The sequence below is a fragment of the Ursus americanus genome, chromosome 22 (assembly GCF_024610735.1).
Source record: "Ursus americanus isolate L20-20 chromosome 22, mUrsAme1.1.p, whole genome shotgun sequence".
Lineage (NCBI taxonomy): Eukaryota > Metazoa > Chordata > Mammalia > Carnivora > Ursidae > Ursus > Ursus americanus.
In genome coordinates, this window is record NC_142148.1 from 29,064,122 (window position 1) to 29,087,062 (window position 22,941).

A 22,941-nucleotide genomic window follows, 5' to 3' on the forward strand; every position below is an offset into this window, starting at 1 on the left:
TAAATACCACCAAAACAACACCCTTAAAAATCTTATTGTTCTGACTTATTTTCTGGCCTTTCAAGATAGAGAATTTCAGCAGGATTTGATCCATTTGGAAAATATAAAAATACAACATCTGATTCATTTGCAAAAATAATTCTTTGACCATAAGAAAGAGATTTATTAGTCAAGTTCCAGTGAAAACTAAAAATTCGTATTACAACTTACCTGGTGTAGCCAACAGTGCACTTCTGGCTGTTGGCTCAACACATTTCTCAGAGATGTCTTTCTCTGTCATTAAAACCAAGAATCAAAAGAAATTAAATTAGCTCTTCAGATTGTGGTATCTCTCAGTGGTAAATAAGATTTTCAAAGCTGGTAAAGAATATTCAGATTCTGTTTCTCTTGAAATAAAATTTTTCGTGAGAGAAAATGTTTTTTTAAATCCTGAATGAATACAGTCAAATTATTTTTTTAAGTTAGTTTATTTCAGCTTTTTGTGCTTTTTTTAAAAAACCATTTCCACTTTGGAGAACTTTACAGTATATGTAATCTGTTAGCTCAGAAGTACATAGGTTTAATTTATAAATACACATAAATTGGGGTCTTGGTTCAGTGTTTACTTATCAGCGTGAGCTCTCTTGACATTTGGAAATAGCTGCCCAGAGGATCCTTAGGAGGCTGACTCCCCTAATACAGGTCATAGGATTTAAGTCACCGTGCTCTGGTCAGGGGCCTTTTAAAACCTACTTTCTCATGGAGTTAGACATTTGACAAAGCATTAGATTACATACACATTTGTGAGAGAGAAATGAAATTTATTTGGGATATATTGCTTAAATTGGTTAGAAATGTTACTGACTCTCTTGTAAGTGTCAGTTTCTTTTAAAACATTGTAAAATATCTGTTTTGTAGTTAGGAAAATTGAGAATAGTAAAATGTAATTACTACTTTATTTTAAAATCTGGAAACCGTTCTAATGGATTTTCTAACTATTTGTACCGCTCATCAGCAAAACAGGGATTTGGACATGTTCATCAATGCCTCCAAAAACTTCAACCTCAACATCACCTGGGCCGCCAGCTTCTCAGGTAAAGACATACCTAGAGAAGACCTTCCATGTGGAGTAGATTGGTTGTAGATTGAGAAATACGTGTAGTTGTTGAGAAAGGGGGCTCTGGAGACAGACAGATTTGGGTTTGAAACCCACCTTTGCCACTCATGACCTGGGAGACCTTGAACAAGTGTCTGAACCTCTCTTCTAGACCTTAGGGTTATTTGTCACAAGGAGAAGACAGCAATACTTATCTCCTAGAATTGTCGCGTCGGTTAAATCAGGTTCTACATGGCAGCACCTCCGGTGGCGTCGGGCTCAGTGCGCGCTCCCCACCGCTGCCCTGCTGCCAGCTGCGATAGCACCGCTGCGGCCACTGCTCTGGCTCCCATCGTCAGCCCCGTCCAGGCCTCAGAAGTGAGAAATGGAAATATTTAAAATAGAATGAGATCTCGGTAGGTACAGGGAAGTATACTTCGGGAATTAAATCAGGCTCTAAGAGCATAGTGTTTGCTCTCTTGTCTGTCTTGCTACGGTTGCCTAAAGAAGATCTGGGCAGAAGATCTGAGGAAGTTACAGGTGGGCCTGATGTAGTGCTTACGAACGTAGCTCGACAGACGTGGGCTTGAACTCTGCCCATTACCGACTGTGCTGCACTGTGCGATTGGGCAGATTGAGCTTCCGGAGCCGATTTGCTCGTGGATACAAGGGATGAGAGAAACACCTAGCCGTGCACAGCGTTGTGAGGCTGAAATGAGACAGTAAAGGAAGTTGTCCGTGTAGCGCTTGAAACATGGTAGTTTCTGAGTGGATGGTAACTGTGCTTCCTTATCGTTACTCTTCCAGGACTGATTTTTGGTTGAAACACAGCCAGTTAGACTGAAACAGAATTAAACATTACCTTTGCATGTCTTATGTTTATCATCTTTTAAGATTGTATGGGATTCAGAAAAGGTTCAGAAACTTGTAGTGAGGAGACACTTTTATCTGAATTATCAGAACATTGGGAGAAGGGCAACATCTCTGAGCATGTGAATGCTTTTCAGTGATTGTCTCAATGAGGACCCAGCAGTCTGGGCTCCAGTCATTGAATGCAGACATGGGAAAAATCTATGTTACGAATCTTTGTAGACATCAGAATTCCAGGCTGAGGGAGAATATGGAATGTTGAAGGACTGTTTGGGAATAGGATGAGTTTATACCAGATTGGGGGGATTTAAATACAGTCATCGCTGACAGCCAAAGGGACTGGGTGACTCCCTAGAGCTCCTTTTTCCCTGCTGCTGTTGAGACATGAGGTCACTGCTAGTTGGGAAGTGAGAGGTGAATCAGTGTCCCTGGTATGGGGGATCGGGAGCACTGATGGGTCTAAAGGGGAAATGCAAAGCAGTTGAAGTGCTACGTGCAGGATGAAAGTCATTGCTTGTTAATAGGGTTCTAGTGGTATCTGTATTGACACAGCGAGGTGTCAGCAGTTTAGGTGGAGAGGAGTCGTAGAAACTCCTGGCAGAACCATTCTGGTTAAGGGCATAGCCTTGAGTATCAGCCTTTCCAAGGCAGATCTCAGCTCTGCTTCTTGCTGGCTGTGTGACCTGAACCAAGTTACTTAATTTCTCTGAACCTCAGTTTCCTGATCTGTAAATGAGAGTAATAAGAATTGTTGTTAGAATGAAATGAGATTGTGCTCTTAGAGGCTATTCCTGGAACGTAGTGAGTGTTCGGTAAATGCTAACTGTGGTCATTATTAATGAGGGCAAAAAAAAAAAAAAGAAGCCTCTTGTATTTCATTCTTTTCTTCCTGACAGCTGGAACCCAGGCTGGAGAAGAGATGCCTGTTGTTTCAAAAACCAACATTAAGGAGTACAAAGATAGCTTCTCTAATGAGAAGTTTGATTTTCGCAACCACCCAAACATCACTTTCTTCGTTTATGTCAGTAATTTCACCTGGCCCATCAAAATTCAGGTAAGAAGTTTCAACCTGCAGACATAGTGAAATCTTTTCCGTGGAGACTAAATCCACTAATTCGGAACTTGAGGTAAACGAGGCGTATGATATTGCGTTGCCTTTGTAGTATCTATGGCAGAGGGGTGATGAGCACGTGACCACCGAAAAGAAGGCTGTGGTAGGGATGGCTTAAGTCACTTAAGAAAGAGAATGATAAGCCCTTTTGAAAGCAAGTTGGCATGTAACAAGCTTGGTAATTACAGCTGTATTCATTTCTTCACTGAGCGCTTCCAGTGTGAAAGCCTGTCGAGCTGCAGTTCTAGAGTGAGTCAGGTGGGTATAAATGAACACACTGAAAACCAGTGAGAGCCAGAGTGTGGGAAGTGCCATATGGAAAGACGCCCCAACTGCTGTCAGAGTTTAAAGAAGACAGGATGGAGTGGCGTGGGTGGCAGTGTAAGATGGGGTGTGAGAGCACGGGCCCCGTGGGAGTCGTGGCCTCTCCTACACAGATCACGTAGCCTCTTCACATCATGGAGTTTTTGTGTATGTGACCTGAAGGCATGTCACCTGCTGCTGCCACCAATGTTATCAACCACGAGCTTTTTCTCAGTTCTCAGGGGACCAGTAGACTCTTATCCAAGACCCATGGCCCCATTGCTGCTCTTTGTCATCTGCCACTGTGTCCTCCAGGCCTTGCCTCAGTACTTTAAGCTTTTACCCCCCCCTATTTTGGGCGAATGTGGAATCCAGGGCTGGGTGACCTTCAGGGACTGGTGCAGGGTTAGCCACAGAAGCATGGTCATGGGCCTGGTCTGCGGCCGTTTGCCGACTCTCAGAAGCAAGTCGTCACTGATCGGTTAGGATGGGTTTGAAGCTGAGGCCTGGTGATTTTGTGTTCATGCCGTGGGACTGTGGCTAAAGAAGAATCTTTTCGTTCCTGGAATGTGGGGATAGGCTCTGTGTTGTGCTTTTTTCACCAAATGCTTCCCTTTCTCTGTCTAGCTGGTCCACCCGTGTGTTCATCCTCTAGTCTGCTCTTGCCTTTGATCTTACACACTCTCTGCTTCTGTCCTCAGCCACCCTTCTCTAGTGTTGGCTCCCTGTTTGTGCTTCCTCTTACCTGCTCATCCATCAGCCCGCGGCAGTGCCTCCTTCCCTCACCACATCCTGAAACTGTCCTGTCTTAGCGGACACCAGTCACTGAATTCTCCAGTCCCCTCTCCTTCTCACAGAGTGATTGGAGTCACTGTCTTTCTTACCTTCCTGGTCCTTTTTTCACTGATTCTGTGGCCAGGCTCTTTAGGGAATCTCCTTCCTTAAATGTTGAGGTTGTCTGGGAATCTGGCATTGGTTCTCTTTTGTCTTCATCCCACACAGTTTCCCTGGGTAATTCCATCCCACTTACAGGACTTATGGTGCTCTTTCTGTACTGGTGATTCTCAGTTCTGTCTCCAGCCCAGCTTCTACTTGTGCTCCAGACCAGTATGCTCGGTCACTGCCTGGACATCTCTAGCTGGACAATCACAAGCTCCTGCCGTCAGCACGTAGTCATTCTTGTGACCTTAGCCCCAGACCCCATGCTTCCTTTCTCAGTGAATGACACCACCATTTGTCCAAGTTTTCTTTTGCTGTCCTTGTTCGGTTTTTATTTCAAGGTTAAACTAACCTTTAATAATTATAAATTGAGGTTTTTTTCTCATTTCTGGAAGAGATTATGTAAGATTAGAATTATGTGAACCTTGAATACTTGATAGATCTCTTGTAAAACCATAAGTATTTTATTTGTGGAGTTTTTTTTAAACTGTTGATTCAGCTTCTTTAAAAGTAACAGGATATTTTGTATTTACTCTTTCTGTTTCAGTTATTTAAGGTAATTTTTTTCTAGGCATTAATTTATTTCATTTTTTCAAATGTATTGACACAAGGTTATTCACACTATCCTCTAATCTTTGCAGCATCTCTGCTTAAGAGTACTGAAGCATACACTGAAAAATGCTTAAAACAGTAAATTTTATCTTAAATATTTTTAACCCAATTATTAAAAAATTTTTATTTTTTTTAAAGATTTTATATATTTGTCAGCGAGAGAGAGAGCACAAGCAGGGGGAGTGGCAGGCAGAGGGAGAAGCAGGCTTCCCCGCTGAGCAAAGAGCCCAATGGGGGACTCGATCCCAAGACCCTGAGATCATGACCCGAGCCGAAGGCAGATGCTTAATGACTGAGCCACCAGGCAACCCAAAAGCCTGGGGGGGGGGGTATTGTTTTTTTACATGCTAAGTGTCTTGACAAGTATGCCATTAAATACAGCAAGGAGTTTAAGATAGCAAGAATAAGGAGTTAATAAAAGCTAAACATTACAACCTAAACAAAATTCATAAAAAATAACTATCACTGGTTATATAAAATATTCCTGACTAGTTAAAACTTAACAGTATAAAACATGAATTTTAGAATCTTTAGCAATCAAGTTCAAAAAGTACCAGTGTCGGGGGCGCCTGGGTGGCACAGCAGTTAAGTGTCTGCCTTTGGCTCAGGGCGTGATCGCGGCATTATGGGATCGAGCCCCACATCAGGCTCTTCTGCTATGAGCCTGCTTCTTCCTCTTCCACTCCCCCTGCTTGTGTTCCCTCTCTCGCTGGCTGTCTGTATCTCTGTCAAATAAATAAATAAAATCTTTAAAAAAAAAAAAAAAAGTACCAGTGTCTATTTGAAATGATTCCTCTCCAAAGCCAAAGTGTAGTCAAAATTAATTCAAGTGTTATAACACTTTCTAATGCTAAAAAACATTCAGCATTACTGAAGTAGAGGTAAATTCCAGAGCCGTTGGGGCTCTGTCATGCTGCAAAGGGCTATTTCTCTGGTTCACTTAAAGCAGCAAATGACAGAGTCCAAGGATGTCTGATGGCAAGAGTGCTGTACCCAACTCTGCCATCCCCATGAAGCATGGCTACCGTGTCCATACAAATAGGATGTGTGGGGATAAAAGGCATGCTGTGCTGCTAGCTGAAGAGTTAGCACCCCCCCCCCAAAGCTCCTTCCCCGGGTAAAGTATAGAAGGGGGAAAATTAAAATATACTTATCTATAGAGTAAGGATTTTGAAATATCAATGTGATCCCTATTTCAAAAATGTTATCTAGAGTCACCTGATCATTTCTGATTACACCTTAAGGATGTATCCAGATACAACTTCTCCTGATTTATCATGAGATAGTTCTAGTCAGAAATATTAACATTATCCGTAAGTATCTTAACCACTAACACAACTGCAGTGTGTTATCTCCCAGAGTTGTTAAGCGCTGGAAGAGAAGAAAATAGATGTTCAAGCAGCAGGCAACAGTCATGGTCCTTTCACACAGCGGCATCCGCATGGCTGCTGAATAGTCCAGGACTAAATTCTAGAAGCAGGAATTCATGCATTTTAGTAATTATGTCCTAATTCTCCCAATTGAAGTTTCCTTAGACATTGCACTTTCTAAGGGAATCCTGATTTTTCGTATAATGCTATGGGCAGTCAGGACTTGAACTTCCAGCCTTCTTTTTCTCCTTACCCTGTTTTTTATGCTTTTTCTTGCTGTGATTTTTTCTCATTCTTCACTGCTTTTCTCCTTTTTTGCCTATACTGCCTCAATATAATCTGATTCTTATAAGGACTTGTGATAAAGGTTTATCTGCAGGATACATTTTTTTTAATGTTTTTTTATTATATTATGTTAGTCACCATACAGTACATCCCTGGTTTCTGATATACATTTTTTTTAACTGATTCTTTCATGTCCTTTCTCAGTTGCATCCTTTGAGTTCTTTTTTTTTTTTTAACAGTTTTCAAGATTTTTTTATTTATTTTATATTGTGGAGTAACACTCAGCAGTAAGAAGAAACAAACTATTGATACAATTTGGATGAATCCCAAGAAAATTTTGCCGAACTGGGGGGGATGGAATCTTAGAAATTTACATACGGTATGATTCCATTTCTATAACATTCGAAAGTTTAAATTTTAGACCAAAAATACAGATATATCTACTGAAGTTTCAACTTTTTCTGACTTTTCCTGATTGACCTCAAGACCCTCTTTTAAAAGTAGTCATCTGGGGGCGCCTGGGTGGCTAAATTGTTAAGTGTCTGACTCTTAATCTTGGCTCAAGTATTGATGTCAGGGTCATGAGTTCAGGCCCCGTGTTTAAAAATAAACAAATAGGGGCGCCTGGGTGGCACAGCGGTTAAGCGTCTGCCTTCGGCTCAGGGCGTGATCCCGGCGTTATGGGATCGAGCCCCACGTCAGGCTTTTCCACTATGAGCCTGCTTCTTCCTCTCCCACTCCCCCTGCTGTGTTCCCTCTCTCGCTGGCTGTCTCTCTCTCTGTTGAATAAATAAATAAAATCTTTAAAAAACAAAAACAAAAACAAACAAAAAAAATAAACAAATAAATACAGTCACCTGATTGGTCAGGCCCACCCACACTCAAGGGGAGGGATTATAGCGTGTAGACAACACCAAGGTAAAGGGGATATTAGGTGCCAACCAGGGATTTAGTTTGTTTGACCCCATAGAGATTGAACTCTAGGCTCGGTCAGACAATTTCAATTTCCTAACATCTAACACTATCCAGTTATAGGTCAGATACGTTTATAAAATATTTGATTTGGGGTCTAGTAAATATTATTTCTTGGCTCATTTTAAGTTAAGATTGTTTTCGTACTGACATACCTTATTATTTCTGAATCTGATTGAACTTCAGGCTTTGTTGTGTATAGCTGAAAAATGATTAACATTTTTAAGATTCTTAGTGAAAATCTTAACTTATACTGCTGACATTTTTCCCATTTGGAAAGAGGTCTCCGTGCATATAAACAGGCTCTTGTGCTGGAGATAGTCGTGCTGTTGCCAATGCTGAGTTCTAGTTTTTTTCCTCCCAATGCCCTGTTGCTCCACCCTCTGAAAGCCACTGAAATGGTTTTAGAGCATTTCTTTCTAGAGGGATCTCTTCCCCACACTTACTTTCTAAAAGTACTAATTTTAAGTTTAAGAGGCAAAGAGATGTTGATTTGCTGCCTGATTTTGGGGGGCTCTTTACCTGGGCTAGAGCACTTCCTTGAATAAGATCCACCTAAGAAAGCTGTATTCAGGAGCACTTTCGAAAATAAACTATGGCATGCTCACCACTTAGCTTGCCAGGCTCTTCTTGAACAAGCAGGTAAGTTCTGTTGCAGCTGTGTCTTTTTGCTCTTTGGTACAACTAACTGTAGTATTTGCAGGCAGCGTGACTAGACCTGTGGCACTGTGTGTTCCCGGTGTCTTCACACGACACCAGATCTCTGTGCACTTGGGACTGTGTGGGGGTGTGTGCGTGTGGAGGGCTGAGCTTGCGTCTTCCCGGGCACATGAAGTGGTGTGCTCAACAGAGGGGCCTTTGCCTTTCTGTACTGCTCTAGTCTCCTCAGAGCCTGAGCTTTCCTGGATGTAGTTCGCTCTTAAACACACCCATGCACACTTAGAGACGACCCAGATTCAGTAAAAACGTAGACTCATTGAAGGAAGAGAATAGGGTGCAGCGTAGGCCATTCGGTTAAATTTTAGTATGGCTTTCAGTGCAGGCAAAAGCGTTTTTGTCTGATTCTCATTTCTTAAAGCAAAGTAACTGAGGAAATCTAGTGTTCTACTCAGAATTCATGTAAACCTTGGTGCTTTAAAAATGGTAATGTTAGACTCAAGTTTCTTCACTCTGTACCAATCCCAGAATTCTTTTCCATAATTAGGAACAGATCAAAACCTATAACTGCTAACTGAGGGAATTTGAAACCAACTATAAAAATCTTTGTAGATGCAGTTTCAAGTTAAAAAAAAAAAAAAAAAAACCCAACCCACCCAGATTGAGAAGGCCTTGTGTGCAGGAGGGTGATGGGTGTGTTGGGGCTGGTCATGCCTGTTTTCTGGTGAGTTGCTCCTGTGGGTGAGCGCCTCTCCCTCAGCTCTGCTTTCTGAAAGCAATGCTGGGTGTCCTTGCCAGTAAGCAGGGACTCAGCTGGTGTATCCACCTCCCAAGCAGGGAGGTTAGGTATTCAAGATAGAGAATGGACAGGCAGATGTTTTGTGTGAGGTGGGAAGGTGGCGGTGAAGCTGGGGTTCTGGCTTGTTACAGGCTCTGCAACAGAGGTTGTTATTGTAATGTGGAACTAATATTAAAGCCCTCTCCACGCCGGGTGTTTCGTCTTCTGGTTTATGTAAGAGGCCAGTGTTCACGAGCGAAGGCAACACAGAATTTGTATTGAGAACTGAGCGTTCATTTAGACTTTAGAGTTATGTTTATGGTGCTAACAGGATTGCTCTCCTTAAGCAAAGGATGTATGAAACTTTTATTGACTCACATATACTTTTTTTGGATTGAAATATAATTCACATACCATACAATTCACCCATTTAAAGTACACAGTTTAGTAGTTTTTAGTATATTCACAGGGTTGTGTAACCATAACCACAGTCAATTTTAGAGTATTTTCATCACCCCAAAAACAAATCCCGTACTCATTAGCAGTCACTGCCCGTTCCTCCCTCCCCCTAGACCCTGGCAACCACTAGTCTGCTTTCTATCGCTATAGATTTGCTTATTCTGACATTTCATATTAATTGTATTACATAACATATGGTCCTTGGTGACTGGCTTCTTTCACTTAGCAGAATGTTTTCAAGACTCGTCCATATTGAGTATGTTTGAGTTCTTTACTCCTCTTAAGGACTGAATGATATTTTATTGTCTGGATAGGCCACATTTTGTTTATCCATTCATCTGTTGATGGATACTTGGGTTGGTTTCACTCTTTGGCTATTATGAATAATGTCAGGTACACTCTTAATGTTTATATTTATTGTATAATAATAATGATGATGGTGTATTTGCATACCTCCTGGTGTTAGATATCTGTGCCATAAGAGTTTTAAAGAATTATAAGGCTATGAAATACATTTAGAACTGAACTACTCAAAGTATAAATCTTTCTTTGTTTCAAAGTGGCATTTAAAGGTTCTTGTACTACCTTGTGGTTTTCATTAGGATCGTTATTTATTATTCCTTCTTTTTGAAAGCCTCTTCTCTTCCACTTTTCACCCATGGCTTTGGCTGTTTGTTCTTAGTTCTTCAATACCATTGCTCCCTTGAATTTCCTCTGGACCCTTTCTCCCTGGACAGTCTCATCCACACCATCTGCGAATACCATCTATGGCTGGAATGGGTAAATCTCCATCTCTAGCAGACTGTCTCCTGTGATCTCCATAGCCAGGAGGCTTCCTCTAACATCTGCTCACTCAGCAGACTTTGTGGCCCAAAGCAGCAGCCTTGAATGGACAGGAGGGGCTGTCTGATGCTGGGTGGTAGGCTGTGCCCCCATGCTCCAGAGAGCCCTGGGAGGAGAGGGGAGTGTCCTGTGCCCCCTGAGTCTGAGTGAGGATGGGCAGTACCAGAGCTGAGTCTTAGGATTGTGAGGTTGGGGAGTAGGGGTGTTCAGGGTGGGGAAAAGGCATACCCAGTCACTTCCAAGAACTACCGGGAGTTTCGCAGAGGTGAAGTGGCAGTGCTGCGAGCGGGGTGCTGGAGAACTGGGCGAAGGCCGTCGGGAGGAGACTGGAGGTTTTGGCTGAGGGCTTGGAACTATAGCCTGAAAACCACTGGGAGTTGTTGAAATGTTGTAAGCCAAGAAGTGACTGAAGATCGGTGTTTTCAAAACACCCCTCTGGAAGCAGTTGGGAGAATGGATTGGAAAGAGCTGGACCTGAGCTGGGGAGTCCAGGTAGAATTCTTGTTTAGAAACCCAGGGGAGGGGTCCGTCAGGTGACCCTCAAGCATATCCCATAGCAACTTTCTTTCCTCATCTGTGCCTCCACAGCTGTAGACTCACTCATCTGCCTTTTCACTCTGCAAAGATTTCCTTAAGGGCAAGGACCACGTCTTATATGTGTGTGTCTTCAGTGTCACAGCACAGTGTGGCTTGGCGGTGGACACTTCCCCGGATGTGCACTAGGTGGATGCGTAGTTGTAGGGACGGGAGCTTTTGGGTTGGTATCAGAACTTTGTTCTTTTTTGCAACTTTTGCAAGTTTTCTAAAGGTGCTGACAGCTTTTTCTGATACTGTCAGAATGATTGCCGACCAGTGCTAAGGTACTGGCTGGGGTTGGAGACCAAGAATTTGTCATCCCAGGCTGCACAGTCTGGTGTTAGAGGATTGAATTGTTCTAGCATGTTGTCAGAAGAGTTGAGAGGTAGAAGAAAAGAAAGGGTAGAGGACACAAACATCCTAATTTTACAAAGAGGGTAGTTAAGAGGTACTGTATGTATTGAAATATTTAAGAATGAAGTGATAGGAAACCTGGGGTTTGCTTCAAAATAATGTGATTGTGGGGAAAGTGGGTGGTGTATGGATGAAACAAGACTGGCCTTGAGCTGGTAATTATTATAAGTGGGCAATGAGCACGGGTTCATGATACTATTTTCTCTACTTTTTAAAAAGTTTTAAATTTTCTGTAATAGAAAAATTGAAAAAAAATACAGGTGATAGAAAAAAAAAATAAAGCTCCACTTTATTATTTAACCTCCTGAAGGTAGGCTCAGCTGGGCCTGCAACCTTGGCTGGCCGGGACCTTAGCCATCTAGGCCAGCTGGGGTGCACCTTGGAACTGACCTTCTGTTTTACTTTGCAGGAAGTGCACGGCATTTTACTAGTCTTTTACCAGTTATTGACTGCTGTTGGACAGGCTCTAGAACAGTCAGGAGTCAGGGACAAAACCCTGGCTAACACACCTCACCCTGGTGAAATGGCAAAGGGAGCTTCCCTGGGAGCCACTGACTTCACCTCCAAGCAGGGGTGCATCAGAGGCCTGAGGAGGGCACCTGGTGTGGGCTGTGAGGCCTGGGATGCTGCCTTGTGGTGGGCCATGCTGCATTGTTTCCTGCTCCTGCAGCTGCCTGTGGGTAACAGGCACATCCTTTCCCTGTATCCAAGTGTGTTTTGTCCATTTCCTGTCTCTCTTGGCATCCTTCCAGCACCATCACCCTCAGAATAATGACACAGAAACTGACAGAGGCATTAAAAACAATGATGTAACTAGACTGGAAAGGGCAAGTGGGAATGGTGGCCTCAGTCACCTTCCATTATAGTAGGAAGTCAGTAAGTGCTGCCTACAATGGTTAAGTCAAGAAATAGCAAAAAAACAAAACAAAACAAAAAAACCCAACTTACTAGTGATAAAAAGGTAACCGCAGAAGAACTGAAAAGAAACCTAAGTAAGGTGGGGGCCGAAGACAGCAAGCAACCTTCAGGAGATGATGTCGGGAGCCCGAGCCATTGCTTCACGTGATTAGCTATTTGGTCCTTGTAGGTACTTCAACCAAGTGTATGTAGTTCTTCACAATTTTTAAATTATTAATGATCATGGTAAGATGGAATAAGAATTCTGGAGAGTGGTGAAAGGAGTAGCTGGAAGGATATGTGGGGAAGCAAGCACAGAGCAGTATTGAGCTGGGAGGCTGGGCACACACAGATGGTTGCGTGTTAGCTTGCACGTCAGGAATGAGTGGCTGGGTGGAATTAACTAGCCTTGAGGCTCTGACCAGAGCCTGGGTATACAGTTTCTGTGCCAGCACAAACCAGCATTAGGTGGGTAGTGTGTGAGGCCAGATGATGGGCTCTGGAATCCAGTCCAGGGCCCGTGGTCTCAACAGAGTTCCATACAGAACTTTGATTTGTTTTTGTTTTGTCGTAAAGAAAATTATTTTGGTTTGTTTTTTGTTTTAGTGTTCCTTTATTTTTTATACTTTTTTGAAAAATTCCAATATAGTTAACATACAGTGTTAATATTAGTTTCAGGTGTACAATATAGTGATTCAGCAATTCCATACATCACCCAGTGCTCATCACAAGTACACTCCCTTGGGGCGCCTGGGTGGTGCAGTCGTTAAGCGTCTGCCTTCGGCTCAGGGCGTGATCCCAGCGTTCTGGGATCGAGCCCCGCATCAGGCTCCTCCGCTGGGAGCCTGCTTCTTCCTCTCCCACTCCTCCTGCTTGTGTTCCCTCTCTCGCTGGCTGTCTCTGTCAAATAAATAAATAAAATCTTAAAAAAAAAAAACAAACAAACAAGTACACTCCCTAATCCCCGTCGCCTCTTTCCTCCATCACCCCACACCCCTCCCCTCTGGTAACCATCAGGTCTCTATAGTTAAAAATCTGTTTTTTGGTTTGTCTTTTTTTTTTCTTTTATTTCTTAAATCCCACATATGAGTGAAATCATATGGTATTTGTCTTTCTCTGACTTATTTCACTTAGCATTATAGCTTCTAGATCCATCCATGTGGTCGCAAATGGCAAGCTTTCATACAAGAAAGTTTTTTGTGTCATGGCAAAACTCAAGGAGGCAGGGGCAGTAGACCCAGGGTGGGGTGGTCACAGGCTCTTCCATCTTTGACACAGCTGAGGCCTGAGTGGAAAGCTCTTTGTAGACAGGCCTGAGTTCTTATGGGAGGAATCAGTTCTCTCCAGGCTTCCAGCCTTGCAGCCTAGAACTATGTGGCAAGGTTGCCACGGTGAAGCCAGGAGCCCAGATGGCAGCCAAGGCCACTTTGGCCCTCTCAGGTCCTAAAGTGAGATCTTCAGTGTCTGCAGAGCCTCTTCTCTTGGGGAGAGTCAAAGAGCAGAGGGGCCCTGGTCTGGCAGGCTCCCAGACTGGGTGGAGTTGAGCGCTGGTGAAGCTGTTGGCCTCGGGAGCCATGGGAGCAGCCCACAAGGATTCTGCCAAGTACACACAGACCTTGGGTTCTCCGAGCCTGACAGGTGCTGCCACGAGCTGGCCATCTTTACTTCTCAGGGGGGCCAGCCGTCCTTTCCCATCCTTTGCCTGTCTTGTGTGTTCATAACAGTGAAGATCGTTCTGGTGGAGAAGATAAATGCAAACTAGAGGTCCTTCTCTCTCTCTTTTCAAACCTTCTGTATTAAACAGTGGTCTTTCCCTGTCAGTTCAGTATCATTTATCCATTCGTTCACTTGTTTCTGAATACGTATTTTGTGGACATCACAAATGTTAGAGATGTTAGAAATGCAGTGTTAGAAATACAGATGTTAGGGGCGCCTGGGTGGTACAGCGGTTAAGCGTCTGCCTTCGGCTCAGGGCGTGATCCCGGCATTATGGGATCGAGCCCCACATCAGGCTCCTCTGCTATGAGCCTGCTTCTTCCTCTCCCACTCCCCCTGCTTGTGTTCCCTCTCTCTCTGGCTGTCTTCTATCTCTGTCGAATAAATAAATAAAATATTTAAAAAAAAAATACAGATGTTAGAAAAAGAATTTGTTCTGTGGTAGTTGAATATAAGAAATGTCTTACTTTTTTTTTTTTTTTTTTAGAGCAACGTCCCTACCATAGTTGATAAGAAATTGATTCCCAGAGAGCCCCATCCCCTTTTCTCAGGAACTATAGAAACCTCAGGGCTTACCTGAGCCCAGAGATCTACGGAAGGCCTCTGATTTTCATTCACTGACTGCTGCTCTGGGTACCCTGGCTTATGGCCATCAGGTTTGTTTGAAGGCAGCTGTCCTCATTCCTGTATGTGACAGGCTTGGCTGTTTGGGCACAGAATAATAAAATAAGTCAAGCAGAGAAAGACAGTTATCATATGGTTTCTCTCATCTATGGAACATAAGAACTAGGAAGATCGGTAGAAGAAAGGGATAAAGAAAGGGGGGGTAATCAGAAGGGGGAATGAAGCATGAGAGACTATGGACTCTGAGAAACAAACTGAGGGCTTCAGAGGGAAGGGAGTGATGGCTAGTAAGGAGGGCACGTACTGCATGGTGCACTGGGTGTTATACGCAACTAATGAATCATCGAACTTTACATCAAAAACCAGGGATGTACTGCATGGTGACTAACAATATAATAAAAAAAATTATTATAAAAAAAAAGAATTTAAGAATCAAAACAAATGAGGAAAGGAAAAAAGAGAGAGAGAGACAATCAAGAAACTGACTCAGCTATAGAGAACATACTGATGTTACCAGAGGGTAGGTGGGTGAGGGGATGGGGGAAATAGGGGATGGGAATTGAAGTGTATACTTGTCATGATGAAAAAATAAAATTAAAAAAATGATAGAAACAAATGCATACAAATAATTTAAAAAAATGAAATAAAATTGAAAATTTTCCTAAAAAAAAAAAGAATAATCAATGAGGCCGGAGAGCCACCCCAGGCCTACCATGCAGTCCTCCCAAATTCCTTGGCACTTTCAAAACTCTAGAATATCTTCTACATTCCCTCCATTTCCTGGTCTCAAGGTTTGGGTCATGCCTCTCTGGTTGTTTCAAAGCCCTACCTTCGCTTTCTCTACCCTCGTTCTTCCCACACACCAACCCCGTGACACCCCTACGCCTGGGGAAGATCCAGGTTAATTTCTTTGGGAGCCAAATCTTCCAAGTAAAAATGACAACTTTTTTTCAGTACAGTGCCTGAAACACTAAAGGAATTGTTCTGGGGAAGGAGCAGGGTAGATTTTTTCCTTAATTCCTTGTTTCAGAGTTTCCTGAAGTACAGTCTTTGGACACTGGCACCAGAGTCACGTGGGGAGTTTAAAGCTTCAGGAGTAGGAATAGAACCCAGGATCTGCACTTTGTTGCGAGCTCTCCAGGGTTTGAGAGAACCATGGCCTAGTTCTTGGAATACAGTGGTGTTATTTGCTCTCTGGAGGTAGGTACATCTGCCTCTGTGGGAGGTAGGGAATTGCCTTTCCATTCTTTTTCCTGCAACAATTAGAAAGGCAGAAATTGATACCTTTGTAGACAGAAGAGTACAGAAATCTTTTTTTCCAGGACATCATTGTATACACAGCCAATGTATAAGGTGGAATATGGCTTTCCCATGTCCTGAGAAGGAAGTGGATCAGGCGCAGGGAGTATAGAGAGGAGAGAGCCAATTCCCAGCAACTGAATGAGGAAGGGAGTGTTTGGGCTGGGCAGCGAGGGGCAGGGGGCTCCCCTGCGGACGGGTGGGCAGGACTCTCTGGTGATGATGGAAGGACCAAGTGCAGTAGCAGAGCAACCTGAAAACACGTGTTTGGCTGAAGCACAAAATTAGTTCTTGGGAAGTGCAAGTCTGCCATATCCTACCTGAAGTCCTGGGGCTGGCTGGGCTTCAGAGTTTAGTCTCTCAGATTTATTTAGCACACCTAGAGGGTCTCTGGGCAGGCACACTTTATTTATTTAGTTAGTTAGCTAGTTAGTTAGTTATTTTGTCTCAAGGTATGTTTAATGCAACAATGATTATAATAGAAGGGAAAAAAAGCCTAGAGTAAGTTAAATATTCAAAGTTAAATTGAGTTGTGACATAGGTATGTCTTGATATAAAAATATATTCATGATTTTTTCTGAATAAAAAAATGAAAAGATATAAATCTTTATGATTACATTTTTTTTAAAATCTGAAAAGGATTTCAATGAAATATTAAAATATTAGTAAGTGTTTCTCAGAAGCTTCCTAAGGTTCATTTTTATTTTCCTTCCTCCTTTTCATCCCTGCTTTTAGATTATTCTGTAATGATATGTGCATTGTACTCTTTTGTAATAGAAGTATTATTAAAAATAAAAATAAAATATAGTTGACCTGGTGGGCTTAATACTCTAAATGACCCATGGATCATGGCCATGTGTGTCTTACAGAGTTTGTTTCTCATGCAGTGAAATTTTGCACATACTTTGTAGGAGTAACTATAGGACACTGTGAAGAAAGAAATGGGGACTAGTCAAGTTAAATACAAGATCAACTGAATTCAACCCATATTTTTAAATTTAGCTTTTTTAAAATCGAAGTTATTCAGTGGCATAAAGTCAAGTAGCCTGTCAAAGCCTTACTAGAAAAAAAGCAACATATCATACCCCACCCTTTCCCTATTTCCAGGCAAGCACACTTTAATCAAACTTACTGCTGAAAGTTAGGCAGAAGCAGGTTGTGGAAATGTAAGGGGACGTAAATTCTAGGTTTGCTGGAGTGTGGGGAGCAATACCTACTGTGTGGAAAGGGAGAAGAATGACACTGAGTTTTATTTATAAATTGTAATGACATTTTCTTCTTTGCAATAAGTATATCTTATAGGAAGTCCCCATTATCTTCAGTGTCAGAAAAGCCACAAACACTTCAATGTCTGTTTCAATGTTTATTTTATAATAAATCATTAAAGAAAGTGCTGCTTGAATATTGTCTTGAAAAATGAAATTCAAAAGCATGAAAAATGTTTGTTTTAATTTTACAGTTAACAAAATTTAAGTTACAGTTGCAACCATGAGCCGATTCTTAGAAGAAAGAAAACTCAGTCGGGTCTTAGTAAGTTTCAGAGGAAGGTGGAGGTAGGGTCATTAGTTTTCCGATTACCCTATTCCTTTATTCAGCACCTGTTTAATCAACACCTCTTCCAAGTCAGTCACTGCTGTAGGCACTGGAGTCAGCAAGGTCCCTGTCCTCACAGATCTTATTTTCTAATGAAAGAGAAAGACCATAAATAAATGGACATATAAGTGCTATGAAGAAAAATTGAGCAAGATAATAAGTAGAGGTGTGGCTTCAGTCATGCAGATGGTGCTCGGAGCCTAGACAGCATGACTGGAGTCCTTTACTTCAGATTTTATTGCACAGTGTGATTTGGGAGTCAAGGGCCTCATCAGTTTCAAGGTCCTCCCGTAATCCTCTTTGGAGTATCTTGAAGGACTTATGTCTTTACCTTCATCCCTCTTCAGTTGATAATCCTGCCAGGTCTCCATTTACCAGTGGTTTTATGGGATCAGTTCTCCAACAGCACTTTCAGTAAAATCTCATCATTCTCGAGATTGTTTTTGCAGTTGGTTTGCATATGTGACAGGATGAGTAGGGACAGCCCAATTCATGCTTGTTGTCCCGGTGTAATTTTTAATAGTGTTCCCCTTCTCTTTCAGAAGTTCTCAGCTTGGGGGTGCCTGGGTGGCTCAGTCATAAGCATCTGCCTTGATCTCAGATCATGATCCCAGGGTCCTGGGGTGGAGCCCACATCCCACATCAGGCTCCCTGCTCAGTGGGGAGCCTGCTTCCCCCATCCCTCTGCGTGCTGCTCCCCTTGCTTGTGCGCACTTGCTCTCACTTTCTCTCTCTCTCTGTCAAATGAATAAATAAAATCTTTAAAAAAAAAAAAGTTCTCAGTTCGGACAATAAGCTTACCAGCCTGTCAGTCAAAGATTAATCAACTGACATGGTGGGTGGGGTGTTGAACAAGACTAGATGTTTCTAAGTGGTCAGTCTATTCATAAACGTTTTTCTGTTAGGACTTTTGCTTCCCTGCAAAACCTCGTAACCGTGGAGACTTGGATGAATAACATTTAACAAAAGAGATGCCCTTTTAGAGTAATGTGAGTCTTGGGTAGCAGCCGCCCTGGCAGCCAGTTTGTATTGGCTAGTTGCGGTTTTGAATTAGACATAAACGTGGTGTGGCCCTGCATCAGCAAGAAGTCAGGCTAACGGTGGTGATCCCAGCACTGTGGAGTGTTACATGGCACAGGGCGCGCAGACCCCTGGTAGTCCTCAGAGGGTACTATTAATATCCGCACTTTCTGGCACCTGACAGCAAAAACATTTCAGGATCTGTTTAAGTCTAAACACTGAGGACATACTAATGCTTTCGGAGATTAAAATCTATAAACAAGATTGAGTCGACTAGAATCTGCTCCCTTCTCGTTCTTTATGTGTTGTAACCTGGAATCTTCATTCCTCAAGATTGAATAACCTTGTGTAAATGATTGTCCTTCTCCGGTCTTATTAAAAAGTTTTACACGAGGACGGTGGCTGTCTTCTCAAGGAGTCTTCTTATTTGTGACTAGTTACCGTAACAAATGAAGGAAAAGCAGAGAATGTGGGTTTCTCCTTGCGTATGGCATAAAATCTATGTATCTTTGTATTTCTGACTGTAAATGGTCACTAGAGAGACACAAAAACTGCAAATTCTATGCCCCAGCATGTCCTATGGCCTGAGTAGGTAGTATTGGAACTTTATTTAGGGAATGTCAGAAAGAAAATAAGACCATCAAAAAAGGCAAATACTGGAAACCTCTTCTGCCTCTTTGAGTCTGGCCATAAAAAGAAGACAAAGCATTGAATCGTCCCAGTGCCAGGGCCTGGGTATAGCCCTTCTCTTGCATTACCGCAGGATGGGAGCTGCTGCATGACAAAGATAGGGAGTTGGGTGAGATTAGAAAAAGAAGCTGCTAATCATTTACTTCTCTGATTTATGTCATACTTATTGTCTGTACTGGAGCAATCATCACCTTATTCAATAATTGTTAATTACAGTACCGTTGTCTCCCCAAGGAGGGCCGTGTTCCCTTTAAAAAAGCAGGGAATATGCCATAACATCTGGCTAGTACTATGAGTATTATAGTTAATAATAATAAGGACACAGTTATTATACTTAGTAATAGATCCTGACATGCTCTTTTATTTCATGTTCTGATATCTCTGAAATCATGATGCATCTTACAGTCAATGATTTTTAAAGTATTTTTGCCATAGTATGATTAGCAGTGTTTTTTCCTGATAGTATACAAAATAATGCCTGTTTCAGTCAGTGGTGGCTTAGATGAACTACGTAAGGGATTTTTTATATTCTTGGTATAAAAACTATTAACTGTATAATAAAATTGTTTAGGTTCCAACTGGTGTTACTATTCACTGTCAGATGATAGTGTAGTAAGATTTGAGATACGGTTTTAAAAAAAAAAAAAGGACACTATCCTGAATGAGTATTCACTGAGCACGTAAGTATCAAAGGGATGAAGGGCACAGATGAGGCTCTCTACCTCAAGGCAGATCCAGGAACTCTAAGTCGAAGCAAACAGGGAGAGCATTTGGTCCAGAGGAAGGCCCAAGAAGGTAGCAAGCAAACTGGCTTGCCTGGCATTGGGGTTTTCATGTTGGCATCTGAGAAGTCTTCAAGGTCACACTAAAAGAACTTAGATCTGATGTCAAGAGCTCAGGGGTGGGCGCTCTAGGAGTTTGCATTGAAGCCTCAGAATATTACTTTTGGGTTGGCAGTTAAGCTAGAAAAGAAACAAGAGGGATGAGCCACTTTCCTTCAAGAAAAACAATTTCATTAATCTCTCCTTGAACATTTCAAGTGTGTCTCTGGAACTGAGAAGGCCAAGTTTGCCGGTGCGCCTGTGTGGCCTCCCTCCTCACGCTACCTGTTTCTCCCTCACAGATCGCCTTCTCCCAGCACAGCAATTTTATGGACCTGGTACAGTTCTTCGTGACTTTCTTCAGGTAATTTTACTTCTATAAATCATATCTTCTCCTTTGATTCAGGTACTTAATCCCATTAATTATCAACTCATAGAAGATAATTGAGTAATCCTGTATTGGCACAACACACTAACTTTACAGACCTTTCTGAGAAGTTACATGAAAATTGCAATAGTGTAAATTCAGCCTAACCTGATAAATCAAAACATTTGCTTTGTACGTTCTGGCTTCCGGGGGGGCAGCTTTTCAATTACTCTATACTAAAATGTAGATGATTTGGCTCTTCATATGGGGAGAATTCGGGGTTGAAACAATAATTAATAATGATTACTGATATGTGCTACAGATACGCTTCCTCTTGTTCAAGGATGATTCTGGTGATTATCCAGAGTTTTAAAGCTAAAAGTGACTTGTTAGGCTCTTGGGATTCTTTTATTTTTATACTTTTTTTTTAGGTTTAATTTTATTTTTCATGAAAATACTATAGACACATAATTAAAAAAGACACGTGGGCCAGTGCTCATAAGTGCAAGTAGCAGCATCCTGCCCCACGCCTTCCCACCCTTCACTTCCGCCGAGTTTAAATTGTTTAGCTGTTTTTCACTTCTTTGTGCTTACAACTGTTTCTTGATTTTTCGGTTCAGTCTATCTTTGGATGTCCCACTGTAGATGAGGATTTATTATCTTTGGCTTTAAGTGTAACCTCACCCACAACTCCCCACACACCACGAGTGCAAACAAAATCCCCTTCCTTCCTCCTCATGTCGTATAGTTACATTACGGTGCTTGCCTAAATCAGTGCTCCCTGTTTATGTTGTTACAACTGTAAAACCCCCATTCACAGCTGAGTTGAACTATGATTGTACTTCCCCATTTTTTTGGATGGAGCAATCACTCTTTTCTTACCCTAATTTTGGTTTTTTAGTTTTTTGGTTTTCTAAGAGGCTACCCCTGATTTTCCCTGTACTCTGACAGAAGTGAAAAATCTGTCTGTGGTCAAACACAGCAGGCACTCTCCTGGTTTTAGTTTCTCTTGGAGATGTCTGTGTTTAGAACCCTCCAGCCTCTGCTCCCAAGTGCACTAGTTTTGGAGGCCTGCTGCACGATCGTCATCTTGGGCATTTCTCTTGCCTTCCTCTTATATTGAAATCTCTGTTTCCTGGATCTCATGTCTTCATCTCCTTATTTATTTCCTCTTTTTAGTGGGGCACATTCTTCAGGAAGTTTTTGAGAAAAGGTACAGGGGAGGTAACTTTTCTGTAACCTTCTCTGTCTGAAAATGTTTTAATTTTTACCCTCCTATTTGATCAAAAAGTTGCATACAGAATTCTAGGTTGGAAATCACTTTTCATTAGAACTGAGAAGGCATTATGCTTTCTTCTAGCTTCTAGTGTTAATATTGAGAAGGCTCTTGCCATTATAATTCCCACTCCTTGTATAAGATCTATTTCTCTCTTTAAAAATTTATGTTAAAGTTTACTATTACAGAAACACTTAAAAATAAGTGTCCAGCTCAATGAGTTACCACAAATTGAACACGCACTTTAGAAGCTCCCCTGTGTTTCATCAATCACAACCCCCTTCCTCCCCCAAAGTAACTATTTATCTGACTTCTAAAACCATATTATATTGGATTTGCTCATTTAAAAAATTTACATAAAATCACCGCAGAAATTTTAAAACAGTTTGAATGATCAAGAAAAATTAAAAACTTATGGGATACAGTTGAAGTTGTACTTAGAGGGTATGGCTTTAAATCTGGTTCTCAACTGTGTCTGCACAGTAGAATCACTTGGAGAGCTTTTGATGCCCATGCCACATACCAGACCAGTCACATCAGAATCTCTGGGGATGGGACTTAAGCATTTGAAAGCTCCCTAGGTGATTGTAACATGCAGCTAAGGTCGAGGATCACTGCTTGATAAAACTAAAATTGGAAAAGGGAAAAAAAAAAAAAAACTTTCTCAGTAAGTCAGAAAAGGAACTACCAATTAAATCTAAAGAAAAGGAAGCAATATAGAGTAAAGTTAATCATATAGGGGAGGAAATACAGTAGAGAGGATTAAAAGAACCACAAAGTTGGATCTTTGAAAAAAGTAAGAATAATATTGATAAACCCTGGGAAGACTGACCAAGGAGAAAAGAGAGAAGGTATAAATAATATCAGAAATGTAAAAAGAGGCATTACTCCAAATCTTAAAAACAGTTTTTTCCTCCATGAGAATATTTTATGAACAACTTTCTGCAAATAAATGTGAAAATGGAACAGATGGAATGGATAATTAGAAAAACAAAGACTATATACTACTTACTGAAACTGATACAGAATAGGAATGTGAATATTGAATAGCCCTATATTCTTTTTAAAAACAATACATAACTTAAAATTTTCCCATAAAGATAATTCTAGGCCCAAGTGGCTTCATTGCTAACTTATAACCTTTCAGAGAAAGAAATAATATCATTAGTAACCAAATCTTCAGAGAACAGAAAAAGAAGGAATACATCTCAATTCATTTTATGAATTTAGCACAACCTGACAAGAATATTATGAGAATGGAATTTACAAGCCAGTCTCTCTCATGAATGAAGAAACGAAAATCCACCAGTAGTATAAAAAGGCAACTATATCATGACCCAGTTGGGTTCATTCCAGGAATTGCAAAGTTGATTT

The 22,941-nt window shown here is 41.6% G+C and overlaps 1 protein-coding gene across 3 annotated transcripts in view; it reads left to right on the forward strand.

Moving 5' to 3' along the window:
- The window catches only part of ATRN (attractin), a 146,647-nt gene that overhangs the window by 97,412 nt on the left and 26,294 nt on the right, over positions 1–22,941 (forward strand). For all 3 annotated transcript variants that reach the window (XM_045808244.2, XM_087853723.1, XM_045808246.2), the window contains exons 23-25: positions 995–1,073; positions 2,842–2,999; positions 20,227–20,288. In XM_045808244.2, coding sequence (XP_045664200.1) covers positions 995–1,073; positions 2,842–2,999; positions 20,227–20,288 — 299 coding nt within the window. The remainder of the gene's footprint in view (positions 1–994; positions 1,074–2,841; positions 3,000–20,226; positions 20,289–22,941) is intronic.